Source organism: Rousettus aegyptiacus, unplaced genomic scaffold (assembly GCF_014176215.1).
Source record: "Rousettus aegyptiacus isolate mRouAeg1 unplaced genomic scaffold, mRouAeg1.p scaffold_m13_p_5, whole genome shotgun sequence".
In the NCBI taxonomy this organism is placed as follows: domain Eukaryota; kingdom Metazoa; phylum Chordata; class Mammalia; order Chiroptera; family Pteropodidae; genus Rousettus; species Rousettus aegyptiacus.
The window spans coordinates 2,118,583-2,140,238 of record NW_023416308.1 but is presented as its reverse complement, the minus strand read 5'-3'; the positions used below and the strand labels follow the sequence as shown (position 1 = coordinate 2,140,238).

General features: G+C 62.4%; 1 protein-coding gene across 1 annotated transcript in view; it reads left to right on the top strand.

Moving 5' to 3' along the window:
• Positions 1-20,946, top strand: part of TMEM132B (transmembrane protein 132B) — a 185,868-nt gene extending 164,922 nt beyond the window's left edge. The window contains exons 5-9 of the mRNA XM_036220934.1: positions 6,806-6,949; positions 14,588-14,793; positions 16,143-16,413; positions 17,648-17,839; positions 18,706-20,946. Coding sequence (XP_036076827.1) covers positions 6,806-6,949; positions 14,588-14,793; positions 16,143-16,413; positions 17,648-17,839; positions 18,706-19,839 — 1,947 coding nt within the window. The 3' untranslated portion in view covers positions 19,840-20,946. The remainder of the gene's footprint in view (positions 1-6,805; positions 6,950-14,587; positions 14,794-16,142; positions 16,414-17,647; positions 17,840-18,705) is intronic.
• Positions 20,947-21,656: the final 710 nt, after the last annotated feature.

Sequence of the window (21,656 nt, the reverse complement as noted above, 5' to 3'; positions counted from 1 at the left end):
GAGCAGGGCGGGGCGATGCCCACACCTCCCGGGGAGCAAACCAGCCTCTCCTTGCACGGGGCCGTGTGCAGCTCTGGGGGGACGCCTGGTAGAGCCGGGGGGTGGCCCAGGCGTGGGAGCCGATGCAGGAGTCCGGGCGGGGGGCTTGCGAGGGGCTGGGCAGCTGCGACATGCCGTCCATGTCCCTCTGTCCACCAGGCCGGCCGGCCAGCCGGTCAGCCACTTAGCGCACACCGTGCGATGGATTCATCACTTTCCGGTGAGTGCAAAGGGGTGGGGCAGGGTTGACGCCCGTCTGGAGCGGAGGCCGCGAGGCCTCGGAAAGCATTTGTGAGTCACACCTCCACGCCCAGCAGGGCAGAACAGATGGTCAGAGACTCCGGGACCTGCACCTTGGGAACGGGGCGTCTCCCAGGAGGGGCGTCACGCCCGGGGGCTCATCGCCGTGCTCCGCGTCGGCTCCTCACTCTGATCCACACGCGGTCTCTGCTGCCCCTCCCCTCCCCCCTCCCCTCTCTCCCCTCCCCTCCCCTTCCCCCTCCCCCTCCCCTCCCCCCCCGCCCGAGTCCCGCATCCTTGTCCCTCCGCGTGCCCCTTGCCCCGTCCCTTCTCTGCATCGGGCTCTGAGCTTTATTCCGTGGGCGGCTTGGAGCTTAGGCCGCGGCCACCGTTCGGTCCAGCTCTTAACACACAAAAAAGCCCAGGCGATGACAGACACGTCCTCCTTCGCCGAGGCTGGACTCAAACAGTGACCGCCTCGGCGCGTTTCTGGGCCACTGGGCACGCGGGCTCCGCCGAGGGCTCGGCCGAGGGTCAGCCGAGGGGACGGCCAGCGAGACCCGGACCCCTTGGCCGCCGCGGACGGCGGGTCATCGCTTCGTCCTGTTCACTGTCCACATCCGTTTGCCCGGGCGAGGCCGCGGGAGACGCACGCCGCGGCCGCGTGGGGGACGAGGCGCCCTGTGTCGCGAGCAGTGGTCACGGTCCCCGGGTCCCGGAGGCTTCGCCGCCCTCGCGTAGCGCCGCCTCGTTCGCGAAGCAGAGAACACTGCTCTGTGGCGTCCTGCGGCGCGCTGCTCCATGGTGTTTTTGAAACAACTTTATTTTTAAATTTTTACCTACTGTGGAGTATTTGGGTAGTTTCCATTTCTCTCTCCCTCTCTCCCTCCTTCGCTTCCTCTGGCTACCACGCTGGTGCGTCCCGTAAAGCTCCATCAGCTTTGGGGTGGAAAGCGGGTTTCATATCGCGTGGCCCACGGCAGCGAGCAGGAGCCCTGCCGTGTGGACGCGGCGCTGGGGAGGGTGGCCAGGCCGCGGTCTGCTCCGGGTGCCGTTCCAGTCCCCCGGGGTTGCCTCGCCATGTCCCGCCCACCGGACGGCTCACAGCCCTGGAGCCGATCCTCCTGGGCTGCGTCCCTCGGGGGCTCCGGGGCCTCCCTGCCCCTCGCGGCTCCTGGGGGCTCCCCGCTGCCTCCGCTCTGCGCCCCGTCGCCGTGGGGCTGTGTGTGTGTCTGGCTCCACGTCCTTGCCTCACGAGGTCGCCAGTCATCGGACTTGGAACCCGTCCCGTCCACTGTGGCTTCATGTTAGCTAATTACACGGGCCGAGACTGTCTTTACGAGTCAGGTCATGTTCTGCGGGTCCAGGGGCCAAGACGGCGTTTCCCACGGGCTCCGTCCAGCTTCCTTTTCTGACAGAGGGACTCGTGGCGACAGTCCCCGGGGTGCCACTAGATGGCGCTCACAGACCAGCTGTGGCCGCACTGGCCCTGCGCGCCCCTCCCCCAGAGGGCTCCCTGAACACCTGCCCTGGCGCAGCCGCTCCCCAGGTGACTGCTCATCAAGCGCTTTGCTCACCTGGGCTTCCCGTGTCCCCAGGTGTGAGAACTGGGGGCTCCCTCCTGAAGCCCCGCCCTGTGCTCGGCACAGCACCTGGCGCCTGGCACCCGGCACCTGGCACCTGGCACCTGGCGGCCTGGCACCCGGCACCTGGCACCTGGCACCTGGCGGCCTGGAAAGGCGTCGCCTCCCTGAACCAACACCACTGCGACCCCGAGGCCCGAGGCCGGGCGCCTGTGTGTGGCTTCCTTTTCTCGAAAGGCTTTCTTGTTTTTATTTCAAAGCGTCCAGCGCGAGCAGGCCCGACTCGGGGTGCGCGGGTGCTGAGACCGGGGCTTCCCGCGTCCGCCGGCCACGTGCGCTCTGGGCGCCGAATCGGCTTCGGGCGTTTCTCCCTTCGCATTCTCGGCGTTGTGGAGCAGCGCGGGGGGCCGGCCCCTCGGGGCGGCTTCGGCGGCTCAGCCCGGCCGCCTTGCTGCTGCGTGCCGGACAGCGCTTCGGCGGCAAGGCCCCCCGGCCGCGGGGCCGTCGTCTCCCGGGCCGGGCTGGGGCGTGTGTCCCCGGGCGGCGGCTCCTCCGGGACGCGCTCGCGTGGCAGTTGAGTCTGCGTCCAGCGTCGCCCCTTTCCGTCTCTCCGCGGTACTCGCGTCCTCGTCGGCCGTTTCCGTCCTCCGGCCGTCGCCTTCGGCGGGTGGTTTCACGACTGGGCGACGAGGGGCCAGCGCAGTCACAAGCCCGCTGCCCGAGCGCGAGCCGCCTCGCAGGGCTGCGGCTGGTGGTTCTCGCGGCGGTCTGCAGGCCGAGAGCCCGCACCTCCGAAGAGCAGCGAGAGGTGTGTGCTTCGCGCGCTTCCGGGCAGCAGGTCGCCGCGGCGACGGCGGGGCCGTGCTGTGGAGGAGATGGGTGTCATTCGGGCAAACGGTGGTGACCAAAACCCGTGTGCACTGGAAACTTGCCAAGCGAGGGCTGCCCGCATGCCTAGTTGTAAGTTATTTTTCATTTCTGGCAAGTAATACTGACTGACCCTTTTCATTAATGTTACAGAAAACTTCTTTTAAACATATGCGTTTAAGTCTTTAAACAATGAAGAAAGACTTCATAGAGACCCTTATCATTTGGACCGGAGGGTCAGGGGTGCGGCTGTTCAGGGTAAAGGCTCCGGCCACGTCGGCAGCGCAGAGCGCGTCCACCGCGTCACCTCCGAGCATCGTCGTTCTTGGCGCTTTCGGCACCGCGGCTGCGGGCGGAGCGGCCGGTTTCCTGGCCCTCTAACAAGGTCCAGTGCCGTCCGCTTCTCTGCGATGCCGAAGTGTCAAAATAGCGTCCACTGTTTACCATCGTAGGAAGAGTCTCTCTTTTAAAGAAATTTGGCTTTGATTCCTTAAAAAGCCGTCTCGATGTTATTAAACACATGTCAACACATCCTCGGCCGTGTTTAACTTAGTGTTTGTGAGGGAGGGAGGGTACCCGAGGCGTCTAAGCGATCGCGGGGCCGTAAGAAATGGAGGCGACTTTCTCACCCACCACGGTCTTTTGAGGCAGAGCAGCCCCCCCTCTCCCATTAGACTCTCCCCTCTGCGCACTTGGAGGGCCCAAGTCCCAGGGGAGGGCGGGGCGACGGGCTAGTTCACGACAGAAGGGGGCAGCGCTTGAAGCTTCGTCCGGAGCCTGCACCTCTGTTGTCCGACGGGGGTCGCGGGGTCGTCTCCACACTCCGGCCCCCTCTGAGGCTGTCGGCACCCAACAGCAAAGCTTCAAACCACGTGAAGCAAAAATTCGCATGGCCGAAAGGAGAGACGAGCAGAGACACCGGCGCCCAGCGTCTCCGAGAGCGTGGAGGGCGCAGCCTTGCCAGTGGGGTCTTCCAGGGAGCCCCCGGACGAGTCGGATAGAGGCCGGCCCTTAGGAGTGGCGTCTGGGAAGACGACCAGCCCCGCCCCACCCTCCGCGGCGGCCACCGCGAAGGCGAGCTGTTGCTTCTCAAAGCTGCTACGGAACTGGGGAGTCGGGAATGGGAGCCAGTCAGCGTGAAACGCCACGGGATTCTCTGTCTGCACTAAGATTCAGCTTTTTTCTTGCGTAAGCGCTCTCCTGCTTGCACAGGGCTTTGTCGCATTTGCAGAATTGTGAAAAAGTTGATTTTGACCTTCTCTTTTCTCTTTTCTTTTTTTTTGGGGGGGGGTAGTTTTCTCGTTGCTCTCATGGCGAAGGGCGGTTTGGGGCGTCCTCGCCCGGCCACGTCCCTGACACCGGCCGACATGCACGGTGATGGAAACTCGTCTCCGAGAAGGAGCATAAATAGGGGTTCAAGGCGTAAAGCCCAGAGCTGGCATAAACGGGCGGAATTAGACCTGCTCTCTGATCGATGGCGAATTCCGAGCCGCCGCCGGCACCAGGGGATGATTACGATGTGCTGTTTAACATGAGAAATTGCTTTACTGCGCCAGAGGCGGGTAGGAAACGCCCCGAGGATTTTTTTTTTCTTTTTGAGGGACACTGGTTGCACAATCCGAGCCACCCCTGGGAACACGGTGGCAAAGGTGGTTGAAATAAAAGCGCTAGTTCGGATCCATTTTGATTGGTTGTTATGGAAAATGAAGTCGCCTACCTTGAAACTCAGTCTGGAGAAATTATCAAAGTGTCCCCTTCGAAGGCTGTGAGCTTCCACAGGGTAGACGTTGATGTTTACTTTAATCTTTTCTCTTCCCCTAGAGCCTAGAGTGTTGCCTGATCTCATGAGATTAGTTAAGAGTTTGGGTCAACTGACCTCCCCCCCCCAAAAAAAAAACAATTAAAATTTAAGTTACAGTTCCTTTTATAGATCTGAAGTTCCGAAGCCAACGGACGCAGACGTGGCCCGATTCAGGAACCAGAATCCCTCGCCGGCCATCGTCAGCTCGGCTGGTCTCCGGCGTCCTCTGTTCAGGCTTCGCGCGAGTCTGTCTGCAGTGTCTCGGTGGCCACGTTCGGCTCCTTTGCTTAGCCGTGCAGCCCGGTCTGGTGGCCTGGGGTGGCACCACCCAAGCCGCGGTTACCGGTAGCAGAGTGGGGCCGACCCCCAATGGAAACACGAAAGGCAGGAGGGAGGCCGTCTCGCGTCCGGGGATGCTCGGCCGGCGGAGGCGGCGCCTGCCCGTCGCCCAGGAGGCGCAGGCCGTCGCCCTCGGTGGCTCGACGCCGCGAATCCAGCGATTCGGTGTGGCACCGGGACGCGGCCCCCGTGCTCCGCACGCACGCGACCGCTGCCCGCTTCCTGTCCCCCTGCACCTTAAACACGCGCGACGAGAACCCTCGGGAACGTGGCCGGGCGTCCTGTCCTGCGGATCATCTCCCCGAGGTTCCGTTCCCGGGGAAGGACACGCGTCAGAAAATGGCACCTCATCGTTCTTCTTCATCGAAAGCTCCTGATGAAGTCGGCGCCGGAACCCTACCGCCGACCACAGTTATTAGCGTTTGACCCTCCGTCTTATGTCGTCCGGGCGGGGGGTGGGGCCGAGGGGCCCGTGCGGGGCACCGGGTGGGACCGTCTGGGCGCCTGCGCGGGGACGCGGACTCCGGCCGTGACGGGAGCGTGCGAGGTCCTCTCCGCTGCGGGCCGTCCCCGCGGGGCCCCGTGGCCAAGCTGCGTACCCCAGTGGTCCCCGGCTTCCCTGGGCCACTCCTCCTCCCCGGTCACACGTGGAAGTGGCCTGTGCCCCAGAGCCGTTCTGAGCCTGCGTGGTGCCTCGCGAGCACACCCCTTTGGCGGGCGTTTCAAGGCGGCTCCGGGATGGTGGTCGTTGTGGAGCCGTCACTGCCCGGTCCGTCCCCGTAGCGCCCGGGCCGTGTATGTAGATGGTCGTTAACTCTTCAGAAAGTTGCCGTGCTTTCACGAGCCCCCTTACTCCAGGCGGGGACCCCGGCACGGGGGGGGGGCACCCTTGGCCGTCGCTGGGGGTGGAGTGAACAGAGCTGCTCCCCGCCCCTCCCCCGCGGCCAGCGGCCCCGTAGAGCCGCGGGCTGGCCACGCGGCGAGCTCTGGTTTTCCCGGGGACGAGGCGCAGTGGGTGCGCCCCTCCCCCTCCGCCTCCTCCCCGCTCGGACGGTGGGCGTGACGGCTGGCATGAGGGGCGCCGTCTCGGGACCTGAGGGAGTGGCCGAGGGCGCTGCAGAGACGCGGCCCTGCCCTCGCGGGGCCCCCGGACCCGAGGCGGCGGCCACGCGCCTCCAGGACCTCGGTTATGCGGACGCCTGGTCGTCCCACCGGCCTCCGGGCTCCCGTGGGTGCGGGACCACACGGCCCTCACCGAGACAGCGGCCGAGCCGGTCTCAGACCGAGGGGGGCATTGCCCAGGGGGCAGGGGTAGCAGGGTGGACAGATTGGAGGTCATTTGTGAGGACGGGACCTACGGAACGCTGAGGGGTGACCGGGGGAGGCCAGAAACTAACATGGTGTCGGCGTGTAAGGCCCCCGGGCCGGAGGGCGTCTCGGGCTGCTCGGGGCGCGGGGGCCGGCGTGCTGGCTCGCTCCGCTCCGCCGCCGGCCCTCCGCCACCCCTGCTGGCGCCTTTCTAAATTTGAAGCTAAAACGAAGGTGTGGCCGCTGTGCTGATAAGGCCGCCGCTCGCCCCCTGAGCCTCGAGCCCAGAGATTGAAAACAATTCTCGGGCCTGTGCGAGATGCGCCGCGGGTGCAGACAGGGTGGGCGCGGACAGGGTGGGCGCGGGCAGGGTGGGCGCGGGCAGGGTGGGCGCAGGCAGGGTGGGCGCAGGGTGGGTGCGGGCAGGGTGGGCGCGGACAGGGTGGGCACAGGGTGGGCACGGACAGGGTGGGCACAGGGTGGGCGCGGGCAGGGTGGGCGCGGGCAGGGTGGACGCAGACGGTTGAGGTGCGGAGCAGGTGTCGGGGTGCAAGGTGGGGTTGGGGACCCCTCCTGCGGCCGCTGGGGCGCCTGCCTGCTGACACGTGCCCCCTTCTCGTCTGTGTAGGACACGGAGATCCTGAACACAGCCATCGTCACTGGAAAGGCCGTCTCGGTGCCCGTCAGGGTGGTGGGCGTTGAGGAGGACGGCTCGGTGGTCGACGTGCTGGAGTCCGTGGAGTGCCGGTCTGTCGACGAGGACGTCATCAAGGTACGACGGGCGTCGCCCCAGCCCCCCGAGTCCCGCTGGGGCCCCCCTGTCCCGGGAGAGGCTGGTGCTCCGCCTCCTGCCCCCGGTGGGGACCCCGCCCCTCGTCTCGAGCAACAGCATTTTCTTCCCCTGCTTTTTCTCTTGGGACGACAGGGCCCGACGGCAGCCCCCGCGGTCGCTGCTGACGTCCCGTGCCAGGCAGTGCTGCCTACGCCCTACTTCTCCTCAAATGCCGCGCTTTTTCAAACGCTGAAGTCCTAATTGAGCTTCATCATGAGACAGTACAACCCGCGAGCTCGACGTCCTTTTTTCCTATTACTGTAGATTACAATGGATGACTGCGAAGTTAAAAAGATGTCCCTCCCCCTGCCGCCTAACCTGAGAGTCACCGGGGGGTACAGGCCACGGCGCGGGAAACCCGGGCGGGGGACGCTTCTGCGGGGCCCCGAATCCGCCGCGACCCCCGATTCAGCCAGGAGCCAGCCCGCGGGGCCCTCACGTCCTTCACTGGGGTCCGTCTGAATCACCAGATTCAGGGGGTCCGCCTGTTTTATTCACGAGATTCAGGGTGTCCGTCTGTTTTCTCGTAGCCGACTGGCCGGCTCTTTTCGTTGGCTTGCGGCCGTCGCTCTGACCTCTGCCCCTGTCTGCACACGGTCTTGCCCAGGCGTCTCTGTGCGGTGTGGCCTTTCTCTCTTACAAGGGCGCCCGTCACTGGATTTGGGGGCTCTCCTAATTCCAAAATGGCTACTCTCAAGGTCCTCAACGTGTGTACATCTGCAAAGACGCTGTTTCTGAGTAAGGTCACCTTCCCAGGGACCAGGAGCCGGAATGCGGGCGTCTCATTTGGGGGCCACAATCCAGCCCACCTTGCTACGTGGGCTAACATATGCGGAGGTTCTCAGGGTTAGGATGTGGCCACCTTTGGCGGGGGGGCTTTCTGCCACCTACCGCATTGAAAAATGGAACATCTTTTCTTGGCCGAGTGTCTTTAAATGTCTTCGGAGGAAGGAAGAAAAGGCGACTTCCGTGTTGTAATTACGATTCGGTCTCTGAAGGCCTGTCTTTCTGACTAAGGGACGGCCTCGCGTTTTTGTGTGTCGGCAACTAGGTCGCTCGTTCATGACCCGTGGTCTCCCGGAACCACGGAGGCCGGTCCTTCGTCGTCAGCAGGGGAGCACCTCATTCACGCTCGGAGAGAAATGAGTGTAAGCGCATGCTGATCTCAGCCGGGGTGCCCCCCGACCTTTGGCTGCAGTAACTAAGTCTCCAGCCTTCTGGTGCCAGCCGGACGCGCAATAATGAGATGCCGGAGGCCTCGTGGGAGGGCGTCGAGGTTCCGCGGCCTGCTCGGACCCGCGGACGTCTTGTTTCCAGACGCGGCCTGCGACGGGCGAGGGCGGGCAGCGATGTGCTCTCGGCGCAGAGGCTCTGCTGCCGCTGCGTGGGGCCGTCCCCCAGCGGAGCCCGATGTCACCGGGGGGGACACGGAGCAGAGCATCCCCGGGGCATTAGGGTAAAGGCCACGAGACCCAATTTTCCTTGAGTGGTTGGATTTATAGAGACCGCGGGTGGGTGCGGGTGTGCCCTGAACAGGGTCCTTAGAAAGCCACATGTGGGTGGACGTCACCGAGTAGGAGATGCCTGTTGGGCAGGCGTGGTGGGGGGTGCGGCCAGCAGCCTGCGGGGAGGTCCCGGGTCCCTGAGTTTGGCCTTGCTTTTTCTTTTGGTTGCAAGTCATAGAAACCCAAATCCAGCCATCTTACACCAAAAAGGGGCAATGTGTTGGCTTGTGCAGCTACGGGGCCCATGGCGACTTTGGGCGGAGCTGGATTCGGAGGCCGGGCCGGCTCGGTTCCGCTCCTCCTCCGCTCTCCGCCGGCCTCTGCGAGGCCTCGCAGCTCTCCGGCCCCCGCCGTGCTGCCTCCTCGGCCTGGCCCCCTCCCCGCTGTGTGGCCCCCGCCTTCCTGCCCGTCCGTGCCCCGCAGGGGTCCCCACCTCTGTGCAGATACGCGCGTGTGTCCTGTGCGTGGTCATGTGCTTGCCCCCGAGGGCAGGGCCTGTGTCTTTCTCATGTCCCTGTCCCCAGGGTCTGCCGGCAGGAGCAGTCACGGCTGAAGCCCACAGGGCCGCCATGCCAGGCCCCGTCCCCTGGTTTCGGACACGTGACAGCGTTCAGCCCTGCGGGCATCACCCCCGCACACAGCTCAGGGGATGGAGGCGCAGGGCGGCTGGAGCAGCCGTGCGCAGCGGGGTTGGGGCCGACGTCGGCCCGTCCAGACTCACTGCGCCGCGCGGTGGATGCCGGCCCCAGCCTGTGTCTTCTCCCCGTGAGGGCCGGCGTTTCCGGGAATCCAGACTTTTAGGGGAGACTTTTCGCTCTCAGAGGTGGCACGCCAGGCGGCCCTCGTCCCCGCGCCGTGCGCGTAGGGGCAGGTGGGCGACGTGGGGGCTGCTGGCGGGTGGGGCGGGGGCGGGTGGAGGGGGCAGCGGCCTCGGAGGTGCGTCTGCCCTGAGCCCCGTGCCGGGCCGTCTGTTGGGCCTAGCGGGTTCCGGAGAGACACCCCCCCGCCCCCCGGGCCGTCATCCTGCTCAGGAGACGTGGAGAGGCCCGGAGAGGGTTAAGCTCGTCCCCGCTCTGCTAGCAGTGGTTGGCAAACGTCCCGCAGGAAACGCTGCTGTCCTATTTGTGGGCACGAGTTCCCTTCCCGTCGCCTGTCAGCAGGAGCCAGGCGGCTGAGAACAAGCCGTCCGGCACCCTGGCTGTGATTGCCGCATCCTGGCCTTCTTTGTGCTGGTGACGTGGACTTTCACGGTTCCGTCCTCGCGGGAGGCGCGTCCCGGGCCGCTGACAGGGGACGGGCCCTGCGGCCTCCCCGGCCCTTTGCCCCAGTCGCCAGCGCGGAGTCGATCTCTCGGTCATTTCCGCTTCTGCATCTCTAACGAAGCACGGACGTTCTGGGCCCGTTTCCACTGAGCGCGGGGAACCTGGGGCCGAGCCACGCCGCCCGCGTTCCCGCCGTCCGGGCTGCCCGCCCTCCGTCCACTGCTCGTCCCGTCCGGGCCCTGCCCGGGGCCATGGTCGGCGCCCGGAGTCTCGAGTCTGGGACCGCGTCTCGGGGGCCAGCGGGGTCGGCTATGGCACCTGCACCTCGAGTTTCCTGCAGACGGGTTTCCCTGGCGTTAGCGGGAGGGGAGGGGCCCCCGCCGATGTCGTGGTGTGCGGTTCCCAGTTCGCACCCGCCACGCGGCTCCGAAGGGCGGAAAGCGTCAGCTGCATGATCTAATACGCTGGGTTCCCTGGAGAAACTTAAGCCGTTCAAACAGCCCTCGGAAGCTCGCGGGACCACTTAGCCATGAGCACCAGGCGCGGGTACCAGTGGGCTGGGCACCGAGGCACGGTGTCCACGTGCTTCCGTCTTCCTTGCCACGGCTTTGCGGAGGGGCGAGTGACATCTCACTAACGCACCCAAAGCCCGCAGACGGACGTCGCCCATCGCGTGTCCCCAAGATCAGGACAGCGAACGTCTCGTTAACCCCCAGCTTCTTTGTGCCCCCTGGTCGGGCCTCACCTCGGCCCTCGGCCCTCGCCACTCGGCCCCGGCGAACGCTCATCTCGTCACCGAGCATGAGCGTCGTTTTCTGGAGTTCTACATAAACGGAATCGGAGGAGGCGCGTTTTTTTTTGTCTGGCGTCGTCCGGGCCGCGTAGTCGGTGTGAGTCACGTGTGTCGTGTGCATCAGGAGTGCGTAGTTTCCATCGCCGTGGGGGGCTCCGCCGTGCGCGCACCCCACAGTGTGCCCTCGCCGATGGACACTGGGGCCGTCCCTCACCCGGGGGCTGTCACCGCCACTGCTGCGGCGAGCACCGTGCACGTCTTTGCCTGGGCGTCGGCTCTCGTTTCTCCGGCCGTAGAACAGCTGGATCCTGTGGTGAGTGTGTGTTCGATGTTTCAGGACATCGTCACGCTGTTTTCTCGAGTGGTCGGACCAGTCTGTATCCCTGTATCATGTTATATTAAGGGACGTGCGATGGACAGGGTCTGCGAGCACCTCCCTGACCCGGTGATACTCGGTGTTATCAGTCTTATACTTTTAGTCATTATATTAGGTATATACGAGTACGCTTTTTAGTTTTAATTTCGTGCCATTTCACACCACAGATCTTTGGTGAAGTGGCCATTTGGATCTTTTGTCCATTTTTAAAACCTGGTCATTTGCTTTTTATTATTGATTTTTGAGAGTTCTTTTGGTTACAAGTCCTTTATCAGTTATGTGATTTAAAGATATTTTCTTCCAGTCTGTGGTTTGTTTTTTCGCAATGTATAGGCTCTTTTGAAGAGTAGAAGTTTTTAATTTTGATGAGGTCCAATGTATCAATTTTTTTTCTTTGTGGATTATACTTTTGCTATTGTACCTCAGAAACAATTGCCTAACCCGAGTTCACAAAAACTCAGACGGTGTCTCCTAATAGTTTTACAGTTTTAGCTCTTACATTTGGGTCTCAGATACGTTTGGAGTTAATTTTCGTGCGCCCCCCGCGGCCCTCCCTTATCTCAGGGGGACACTGTGCCCTTTGCGTCCTCCTCCGTGGCTCCCGCCCGCACCCCAGCGGCTGACGCTGCCCAGGGCCGCCTTCAGAGTGCACCCTGCGTCTGACCGCTCCGACCGCCTCCCGCGGCCGGGCCTGAGCCCCTTCGCGCTCAGCACACGGTCCCTTGGTCCGCCCTCCCTGCCCGAGGTGTCCTGTCGAGACCGTCCGATCCCGCCACCTCTCGCGCCCGAAGTCCCTGCGCTTCCCGTGCTGCTCACACAGCGGCCCGCAGCCCGACGCCTCGGCCACCCTCGTGCTCGCTGGCCGCGGCTTTGGGCAAGACCCGCACCGCCCGGGGCCTCCGCGCCTCCCGTCCGCTCCGCCCGCAGAGCTCTGCGCGTCCCCAGGACTCCTCACTCCCACTGCGCGCGGGTCTCTGCCCGCATGTCGCCTCTCCAGAGAGGCCGCCCCGCCCCCCCATCGGGAAGCGCGCCCTCTGCCCTCGCGGCCTGGTTCTCGCCCTCCTCCGCGTTTCTCTCAGGCCCGGCTCGCTCCTGGCCTCATACTGTGCACCTGCTTGTCTGTCTCCAGGGAGCCCGCCGGCCCCTCAGAGCAGGGGCGGCGCCGGACATCGCTTCACCCCCAGGACAGCGCCGAGGACCACTCCTGGGTCTTCGTTGACGTTAAATAAACATTCGTTAAATGAATGAGTGATTTATTCTTATTTTCCAGATGGGGAAAGAGAATTTACATCGTGTCAGCATACACTGGGTCTCTGAGCTTCGTCTCAGTCCTGCACGAGGCAGAACAGGCGGGCGTCAGAGCGGGGCTCACAGGGGCAGAGGCTGGGCCCGGAGGGTGGGGAGCGACTTATCCCGGTGTCGGGAGGGGAGGGTGTCACAAGGGCCTCCTCCGGGCCTCAGGACGGGGCGCCGAACTGCTGCTCCCGGCTGCCTCTCCCCGGACCTGCGGACGAGCCACCACACCGGTTCGTAGCTGACCCGTCCCAGCGCCTGACACACAGCACGGCGTGGCCGCCCTTGGCCCTGCGGGGCAGACGACGCTGGACCGTCCGGTTCCGACAGGGCGGGGGAGGGGCTCCGCAGCGAACGCGCCTGACGCACGTCCCCCTCCGGCACCCGCGCGGGGCCTCGTGGCCCAGGCTCGCCCGCGGCCCCGTTTCCTCCTGGGCGGCCTCGGTCGACTCTGCTCACAGACTCCTGGAGACGTGTGACATTGCGAGGCGGGCGTGACGGGGAGCCCGGGCTGTGCCTGGCACGGCGCGCGGAGAGGCCGCGGCCTCGCCTTTTGTGATGGAGGTTTTAAAGACGTGACCTTTTTTTAAAAAAAATTATATTTTCATTGCAGCTGACATACAACAATACCGCATTAGTTTCAGGGGTACCGCACAGAGATTAGACGTGTGCACCCCTTGCAAAGCGATCGCCTCGTGAGTCTGGTCCCCACCCGACGCCACACACGGTCATCGCAACATGACTGTTCTCTGCCACCCTCACGCCCCGGTGACTTTTTATAACTGCCAATTGACACCCCTAAATCCCTTCACTCCCCCCCGCCCCCCGTTCCCCTGCGCCCCCTCCCATTTGGCAACCATCAATTTGTTCTCTGTATCCGTGAGTTTCTTTCCGTTGTTCATTTTGTTCCTTAGAGTCCACGTGTAAATGAAATCATACCGCATTTGTCTTTCTGTGTCCGACGTATTCGGTACGATGCCCTTAGGCCCCCCCGTGTCCTTGCGGAGGGCAGGAGTTCATCCTTTTCTACGGCCGAGCGCTGTTTCCCTGTGTACCCAGGGCGACAGGTACATCGATACCAGCTGCGTCTCTGTCTGATCTGTATGCGGTGTCTTCTTCACCGCTGGTCCATCGGTGGAGCCGTGGGTCGGTTCTTCTCTCTGCAGTGAAGGGGACTCCCCTCTTCCGTCTCTTCCTGGGAGCAAAGTCACATCTGTGCCGTTGTGGGGACTGAGGGTGATTTGTCTCAAACGTGGAAGTTCGCTCTGTGGGGCTGGACGCTGGCACTTCTGACCGGGAGGCCGGTGGACGGGTGCGTCCGGGGCGCGGCGGGGGGGCCTGGGCTGCAGGGGCAAACGCGGAGAGGAGGACGGGGTCCAGAATGCGTCCTCATCTGGCGCTTGCCTGGCGGCGCTCAGGGCCAAGTGCGGGGCCCCTGCCGGCAGCCCGCGGGTCACCCCAAATGCAGTGTGCGACCTCGAGCCAGTTACGTCCCGTCGCCGGCCTCAGGGTCGTCATCTGTAAAGTGAGGTTGTGGACCCCCTGCAGTCTGCGATTCTGTGGTGAACTGACTGTTGACTTTGCATCCTCTGCGCATGAAGTGACCCTTAGCCCCAGCTGCCCCCCGACACACACCCGGATAAATAATCGACACTTCCCCGATGGCACGGAAGAGAACGTCATCGCCATCTTAACTCGTTTATCTGGAACAGGGGCTTCGATGGTCTAATCCGTGACCCGCCGGCATGTGCACGTCTAAAAGGCGCCACACGTGCCGAGCCCACCGTGAATCGCTCCATCCTGGCTTCCGTCCTGCAAAATTATGCGTTAATGATGCAAAACAATTATATCTACACTTTAGTGCGTTTCGTATTTTCCCATCAGGATTTTACTCTAATGCAAGGCTCTCTTGGTTTTTCAGAAAAGATCCTCTTTATGGCTTGAATAAAGTGGGGTTTTTTTTTAAGTAACGTATGGCTACTTTCCATGCTGCTTCAAATATGGTGCCAGAGTGAAATATGTCTCGCCTGGCGTTTGATTAGTGGAGGTTCGAGTGCATAAAAAGGTGAGGCAAAGAGAAACACAAAAAGGCAACGAAGGTTATGCAACTCCGTTAAATTACGTTTACGGTTTTATTTGTCAGTTTTTCGCAACGCGAGATGGTTTTCCTGGAGTCCGTCCGTCAGTAGTTGTCACTAATCAGTGCCCACAAATTACGTTCTGCTCGAGTCGTGCCCCGGCTGTCCTGCCCCCCCCCCCCCGAGTCCCAGCCCCCGGGGTCCGTGAGCTGCCACTGTCACCCGCGTTTCCCCCGCTGCTGCATCTCGGGGCCCCGGCCCCTCCCCGCAGGTGTCCAACCGCTGCGACTCTGTTTTCGTGAATGGGAAGGAGATGAAGAGCAAGGTGGACACGGTCGTGAACTTCACCCACCAGCACTTCACCTCGCAGCTGGAGGTCACCGTGTGGGCCCCCAGGCTCCCCCTGCAGATCGAGATCTCGGACACGGAGCTGAGCCAGATCAAAGGCTGGAGGGTCCCCGTGGCCCCAAACAGAAGGTGAGGAAGCCAGCGGGGCGCGGTGTTTCTCAGACAGGACGGCGGGTCTGCGGCCCCCGGGGTGGGGCCCCCATCTTGGTGGGAGCCCCCGAACAGACACCCCCTGTGATGTACTCAGAAGGACGAAAACGTAAAACGGGCGGGACCTTCCACCGTATCAGCCAGTGCTACGTCCCTCTGCCCCTGACGTCACCTCCCTTACCAGCAAGAATGGCCACCTGTCTCTTTGGGAAATTTAAGTCGCTACGTTACGGTGCTGGCCAACATTTTCCTGTAACTTTCCACGTGGTTCTCAGACCCCTCAGGGAGGGGGAGCGACATTTTGGGTCTCCGAAGTCAAGTGGGGCTCGAGCCGCGTCCGCCCGAGCAGCTGTCCCGGCCACACACTGACCCCCCGAGCCTTGGTGTCTCCAGGTGAGACCAGGGCCATGCTTCATGGCTGTGGTGACGGATGGAGTTAGCCAGGCGCAGGGAGAGGTCACAAACCGGGGGCCAGCGGCCGGGGCTCAGGCCCCGTGTCTCAATGACCAGTCAAGCGACAGTGGCCAAGTCCCCCCTCTTCTGTGTACCCCGACCTCCTTGCTGGTAAGGTCGGGCAATGAAACCCCGTCACCCCTCCGGGTTCTGTGGGGGTTAAATGAGCCGACCGCGTGTGGCGTGTGGCGTGCGGCCGACCTGTCCGTTCTCACGGTGGCCTGGGTGTGTCGAGCAGCTCCCCGCACAAGGTAGGCCTGACTCGATGCCTGCGAGTGGCTTCCCCTTTCTCTCCTGACACAAATTCCCACCCACCGACCGTCACAGGCTGGTCCCAGCCACAAAAGTCCTCATGGAAGGGCGCAGGGCGGGTTTGTCTTGCGGGAAGGTTCTGGAATAGCCCTCAAGTGATTTGCTTGAGCCTCACGCACCCCGGGGGACGGTCAGGGGCGGCCGTCCTGATGTCCGCTTCCGAGCTGCGATGACAGCAGGTGGGGGGGGGGTCGAGCGCCTCGCCCAAGGCCTGTGGGGAGGAGCAGGACCGGCCCCCACGGCCCTTCCGGCCCAGGCCGCCCGCCCCCCGCTCCACACCGGGGTTCTGCCGTCTCCCCAGGGGGTCTGCGGAGGCGGGTTTCCCGGGCACGGGGCCATGAAGAACCCCCACCCGGTCGGGCCACATGCACCCTCCGGTGCCAAGCAGGCAGCATCGCAGGTGCAGGCGGCATCGCGGGTGCGGGGGATGGGACGGGGGCGGGCGCGGACACGAGCAGGTGTCCCCGGGGCGGGGCGGGGGGACCACGCCCGTCGCCCTGCGCCGCACGCGGAGTCTGGGCGGCGGCGGCACCACGGTGACGCGCCCCGTGCGCCATGCGCAGGCCCACGCGGGACAGCGAGGACGAGGACGACGAGGAGCGGCGCGGCCGCGGCTGCGCCCTGCAGTACCAGCACGCCGCCGTGCGCGTGCTCACGCAGTTCGCCGCCGACGCGCCCGCCGCCGGGCCGCCGCGCCACCTGCTGGGCCCCGACTGGCAGTTCGACATCACCGACCTCGTGACGGACTTCCTGAAGGTGGAGGAGCCCAGGATCGCGCAGCTGCTGCACGGCAGGACGCTGGTGGGCCGGGAGCCGGGCATCACCACCGTGCAGGTGCGGCTGCGCTCCCTCCACGGCGCGCCCCGCCCCCCGCCCCGCCCCTCCGCGCCCCGCCTCCAGCCCCGCCCCTCCGCGCCCCGCCCCTCCCCTCCCCCCCACCGGCCTTCGCTGCAGGTGTGCGAGCAAGGGTCACGGGTTCGCCCGGTGCGACTGCGTTCGCACCGGTTCGCACCGCGTTCGCGCCTTGACTCATCTAAACTCAAGCTTTGCTCCTTAGAGAGATTTCAGAAAAAACACTGAATTCCTTGTACCAGTCGCCGCTAAACTAAACACACAGTGCGAGCAGTTTCCCCCCCAGCATGATGGTTTACTTGTTTTATAAACATCACTGATGGACGATGGTACACAGCGCGAAAGCTAGTTTTGTCTTTCTAGCCTTGAGGGTTAACCGTTTAGCTACATTACTCTTTGAACAGTGGACAGCGCTTAAAAAAAATCAAACCTGTATTTACCCTAAACATAACAACAAAAAAAATCCACAGTTCAATGTTCTCTATTTTATTATCATAATAGCAAAGTCATTTTCTAGCCAGGTTTGACAGGATGATTATGCAGAAACGACGCAGCACATTTTTAAATAAAACTGTTAAATGTTACCGCTCTTTGTTAATTAAGTCCCGTTTTAGGTGTTTTCGCAGTTAATTTTCGACGAAGCTGGATTAAACGTCGTATTTTGCATGTCTCATCCGGCTTCCAGCCTAGAGGCTGAATTAGGACAAACGGCTTCTTCGGGCGTTAAGGTCCCCTCTCCCGCTTTGCTCGCCCGGTTTACCCGGTGATGACGCGGTGGCGGCCACCCTTACCGTCCCCCCGGTGAACGTTTCCGTGTCCGCTGGGAGGGTCGCACGCGGGGAAGGTGGCTATGTGTGGCTCACTTCGGGAGCCTCGCCACAATTCCGCCCTTTTCATGCCCAAATGCTAATTGCGGGAAACACGCCATCCCTGGGGGCCTCGTGCCAACGCGGGCAACTTTCAGTCGTTGCCTGTAAAGTAAACCAAGGTCTGCTCAGGACACACGCCGCCGTTACTGCGGCGTGAATCCCAGGAAAGGGAAGGGACCAGGGAGACGTTTGCACGGCTCCTTCGATGGGCAAGGGGCATCGAAGGGTAGCTCAGCCGGGGTAGTTTCGGGCTTAGACGGCCCGAAACTGCTTGGCCGGAAGCATCCACTGAGGACTTTAAAACGGCGTGTGGGGCGGCCAGTGGAGCTCTCTCGCTTTCTCCAAAGGTCCTCTCGCCTCTCTCTGACTCCATCCTGGCCGAGAAGACGGTGGTCGTCCTGGACGACCGCGTCACCGTCGCGGACCTGGGCGTGCAGCTGGTGGCTGGCCTGTCTCTTTCCCTGCAGCCTCACAGGGCGGACGGAAGAGCCATCGTCTCGACAGTGACCGCCCAGGACGTCCTTCGAGCCCCACAGCAGGTGAGGTTCCGGGGTCCTCAGTCACTGGTCAGTGAGACCGCTTCTCCCTCAGAGATGCACTCAGAGCTGGGGCTGCAATTCCGGAAGCTCCTTTCTGCTTCTCATCCAGTCTCTTCTGTCCCTAAGCGCTCAGCAGCTCGCACACATTATCCTTGTATAAGCTTCTACCCAGCGACCACGCACCCACGTGCCACCTGCTTTAGAGCAGCCTTGTGTGTGCGAGATCGGGACCAGAGGGTGCTCCACGTGTGTCAGAGCGGGCGGGTCTTCACACCTGGGAACTGCTCCATCGCTGCTCTCACAGACGCCCGACCGCTGCTGTGTGTCACAGTTGTCGTCACCTCTGCGATGCCCCGCCAGCCGCGGACGTCCGTGGGTCGTCTGCAGCGACGCCGGGCGCTGTGCCTTCCGAGCCGGCCCGTTGCGTGGGACGCCCCCCCCCCACACACACACACTTGCGGCCAGCGTGTGTTTTGCTTCATCCGTGCCGGTTTCCTGATAAAAAACGTGCAGAGAGGTATTATCCGGAGCATTAGGCTGATGACAAGTTGCACCTGAATTTGATTCAGATCAGTGGCCTCATCTTTCAAAACGTTTTCAGAAAGGTCAAAGTCAAAATTCTGCTGTACTGCATGCGATAAATTAAGGTATGCTTTGATGCACTCACGAGAGCGTGTTATTTGTTCTCCACATCAGGGGCAGCCGCCTGTGCAGGGCTCACTGAGAGATGCTCGGAGCGATAACATGTTGGAGCTTCTTTTTCTCGGTTTATGCCCTTAAGTAACATTACGTAGGAAATTGCGTTTCCCTTCGCCGGTCCGAGGGAGCCTGATGATAACGTGACACTCTGCTTTCGTTTCTCTCAGGAGGCGATAGTCAGCTCCTGGATTTTGTTCAGCGACGGCTCGGTGACGCCGTTAGACATTTACGACCCCAAGGATTTCTCCATTTCCGTCTCGTCGCTGGACGAGATGGTGGTGTCCGTGCAGGCCAACCTGCAGGCCGCGTGGCCGGTCGTGGTCGCAGAGGGCGAAGGGCAGGGGCCCTTGATCAAAGTAGAGCTGGTGATCAGTGGGCTTTGCCAGAAGACCAAGAGGAAGAGCGTTCTCGCCGTGGGGAAGGGCCACGTCAAGGTCAGCTTCGCGGCCGGCGCGGATAGACGCCTGGGAGGCACCAACGACATCGAGGGCGTGGGCCGGGAACACGCAGACCACCTCAGCAACGCCATCGAGCGGGAAGGGGGCCGGGACAGAGCGGTGCAGGGACTGTCCCAGCACGGCGCCTCTGCCGGCCGCGAGGACAGTGCCGGCCGCGGCACCACCCCGCGGGCTCCCGCGGAGAGAAAGGACGCGAAGCGAGGCCCGGACGCCGTCACGAGCCTCCCCGCCCCGGGGAGGCTGCCGGAACCCAAGGCCCCCGGGGAGCTGGCCGTGAGCTCGCGGGGGCTCAGCGACCTGGAGATCGGCATGTACGCGCTGCTCTGCGTCTTCTGCCTGGCCATCCTGGTCTTCCTGCTCAACTGCGTGGCCTTCGCGTGGAAGTACAGACACAAGAGGCTGGCTGTCAGCGAGCAGGGCCACCTCCCGCACTCCCACGACTGGGTCTGGCTCGGGAACGAGGTGGAGCTGCTGGAGAACAACGTGGCCATCGGCGTCGCGGCGGACGAGGGCTCGGCCACGGCGGACCGGGGGCTGCCCTTCGAGGAGAGGAACTTCCTTCTGAATGGCAGCTCCCAGAAGGCTTTCCACAGCCAGCTGCTCAGACCCGACTACGTCTACGAGAAAGAAATCAAAAACGATCCCGTGACCCCGTCGGGCCCGAAGAGGAAGAGGGTCAAGTTCACCTCCTACACCACCATCCTCCCGGAGGACGGCGGCCCGTACACCAACTCCATCCTGTTTGACAGCGACGACAACATCAAGTGGGTCTGCCAGGACCTGGGGCTCGGGGGGCCCCCGGACTTCAGGGACTACGTGGAGAGGCTGCAGGAGCAGATGTAGGCTCCTTTCCCGCGTTCCTATTCACCTTTATGCCTTCTGTTTTTGCGGTGGTTGGAGCAGCGCGTTTGGCCAGCGATAGGGGGTGACGTCGCGGTCCGGGGGGACCCCGTCCTCAGCAGGTAGCCGAGTCTGGAGAGCTGCAGCGGCTGGGTGTGAAGCCAGGAACCGTCTCTCAAGCAGCCGCCCGTAGGTGCCCGGAGGAGACCTGCGACGACAGCTTTCCCTGCTGCCCGGGACCAGCTTCGCTCAAACAGGACGAATCCGACCCCGCGGACGCCGTGAGTCACCTCGCGACCGACGGCCGGGTGGGATTACAGGCCTGGTATTGGTTTTTCTACTTCCAGATCTTTTAAAGCACAGCGGACGTTTCTCGCCCGTGGCCGGAGGCGGGATGCACGTGACAGACGCCGAGCATGGCCGCCCTGCTCTGTGGCAAGCGCGGCTCGTTGACCTCACGGACATCACCACCTGCCCGTTCATTTGGCCTCCGAAGTTCTCCTCGAAGCACGAGGAAGAGAAACGTCCCTTTTTTCTCTGTTTGATTCACGTGAGTTTTAGTCACGCCATGTCGTTCCCTGTTCGCCTTCCGCGAGGCTGGCTACGTTGCGTCCTTTCCTGAGGGTCTGCGTGGACGTCCGGCTCCCAGGTGCCCCCTCACCCCCGGCCTGGTCACTTAGGGGCCGCACCTGAGGAGCTGGTGCCCACGCGTCCGTCCTCCTTTTCGTTGTCAAGTTTTCTTGTATCAGACTGGGACACGGGACCTTCCGTCGAATCCTCATCGACTGTGAGAGAGGGCCGTCGCTTCTCAGTTCTCTACGTGAGCTCGCAAACGCCGGAGGAGAGGCGTGGCCCGCAGACGTTTATCTTACCTTCTGTGTGTTGAAGATTCGTGGGGGAACTCTTGAAGTGCATTTCTGGGGCCAAAAAAAAAAAAAAAAAAAAAAGAACCTCAAAATAGCTGTATTTATACAAGTGTTTTGTGGTCAACACGATTTATTATCCAAACCGAAATCTAAATGTAAAGTTGCTGTACATGCAAAGGAAATTGCGTAGGAAATAACTTCAGCTCAAACGTTCCATGTTACAAGAACAAGAAATAATTTTTTTTAAAAAGTAGGGTAATGTTTCAAGTTAGCAATATATAGAAATCCATCCATAAAATGATTCCACCCCCTAAAAAAATTTAAAATATCTTCAGTCATGCCTGGCAGAGCTAAAGCCGCACCGTGTGTGCGCCGACGGAGAAAAACAATGGGTCCCCCTCCAAAATTCACAAAAACAGCCATTTCGGAGCTCAGGAAGCAGTTATGATGAAAAACCAGAGGTATTGGAAAATCAGAGTGGGGGGGGAAGTATGATTCCTGCATAAATTTTAAATTTAAAAAATGCCTTTCGAAGAACAACGTGAAAATTGGCCTCAAGCAAAGCAAGAGTTTCAGATCGGGAATCCCCGACCGCGTTGTTACCGTGACGGGACAGTCGGAACAATGGACTCGGGCCCGGGATGCCTCGTTTCCGGCTCCCCTGAGCCACCTGCATCTCCAAGGAACGGGATCGTAAAGGCCCAGGTAGCAGGGACGGGCAGGAGGTACCGGAGGCGGGTCCTTGGCACGGATGACGGAGCTCCTCAGAAGAGAGGCGGCGGCCGGTCCCCTTGCCGGTGTCTGTGCTCGGGGACGTGACAGCCCAGCCCCTTCCACGGTGACGCGGCAGCCGCGGGCTCTGCCCCTGGCTCTCGCCCTCAGGCCTCCGGTGCAGACGTGACCCCCGACGCCGGCCTGGCCTCCCGAGCCTGCTGTTCTGTGTTCGAAGTGCGG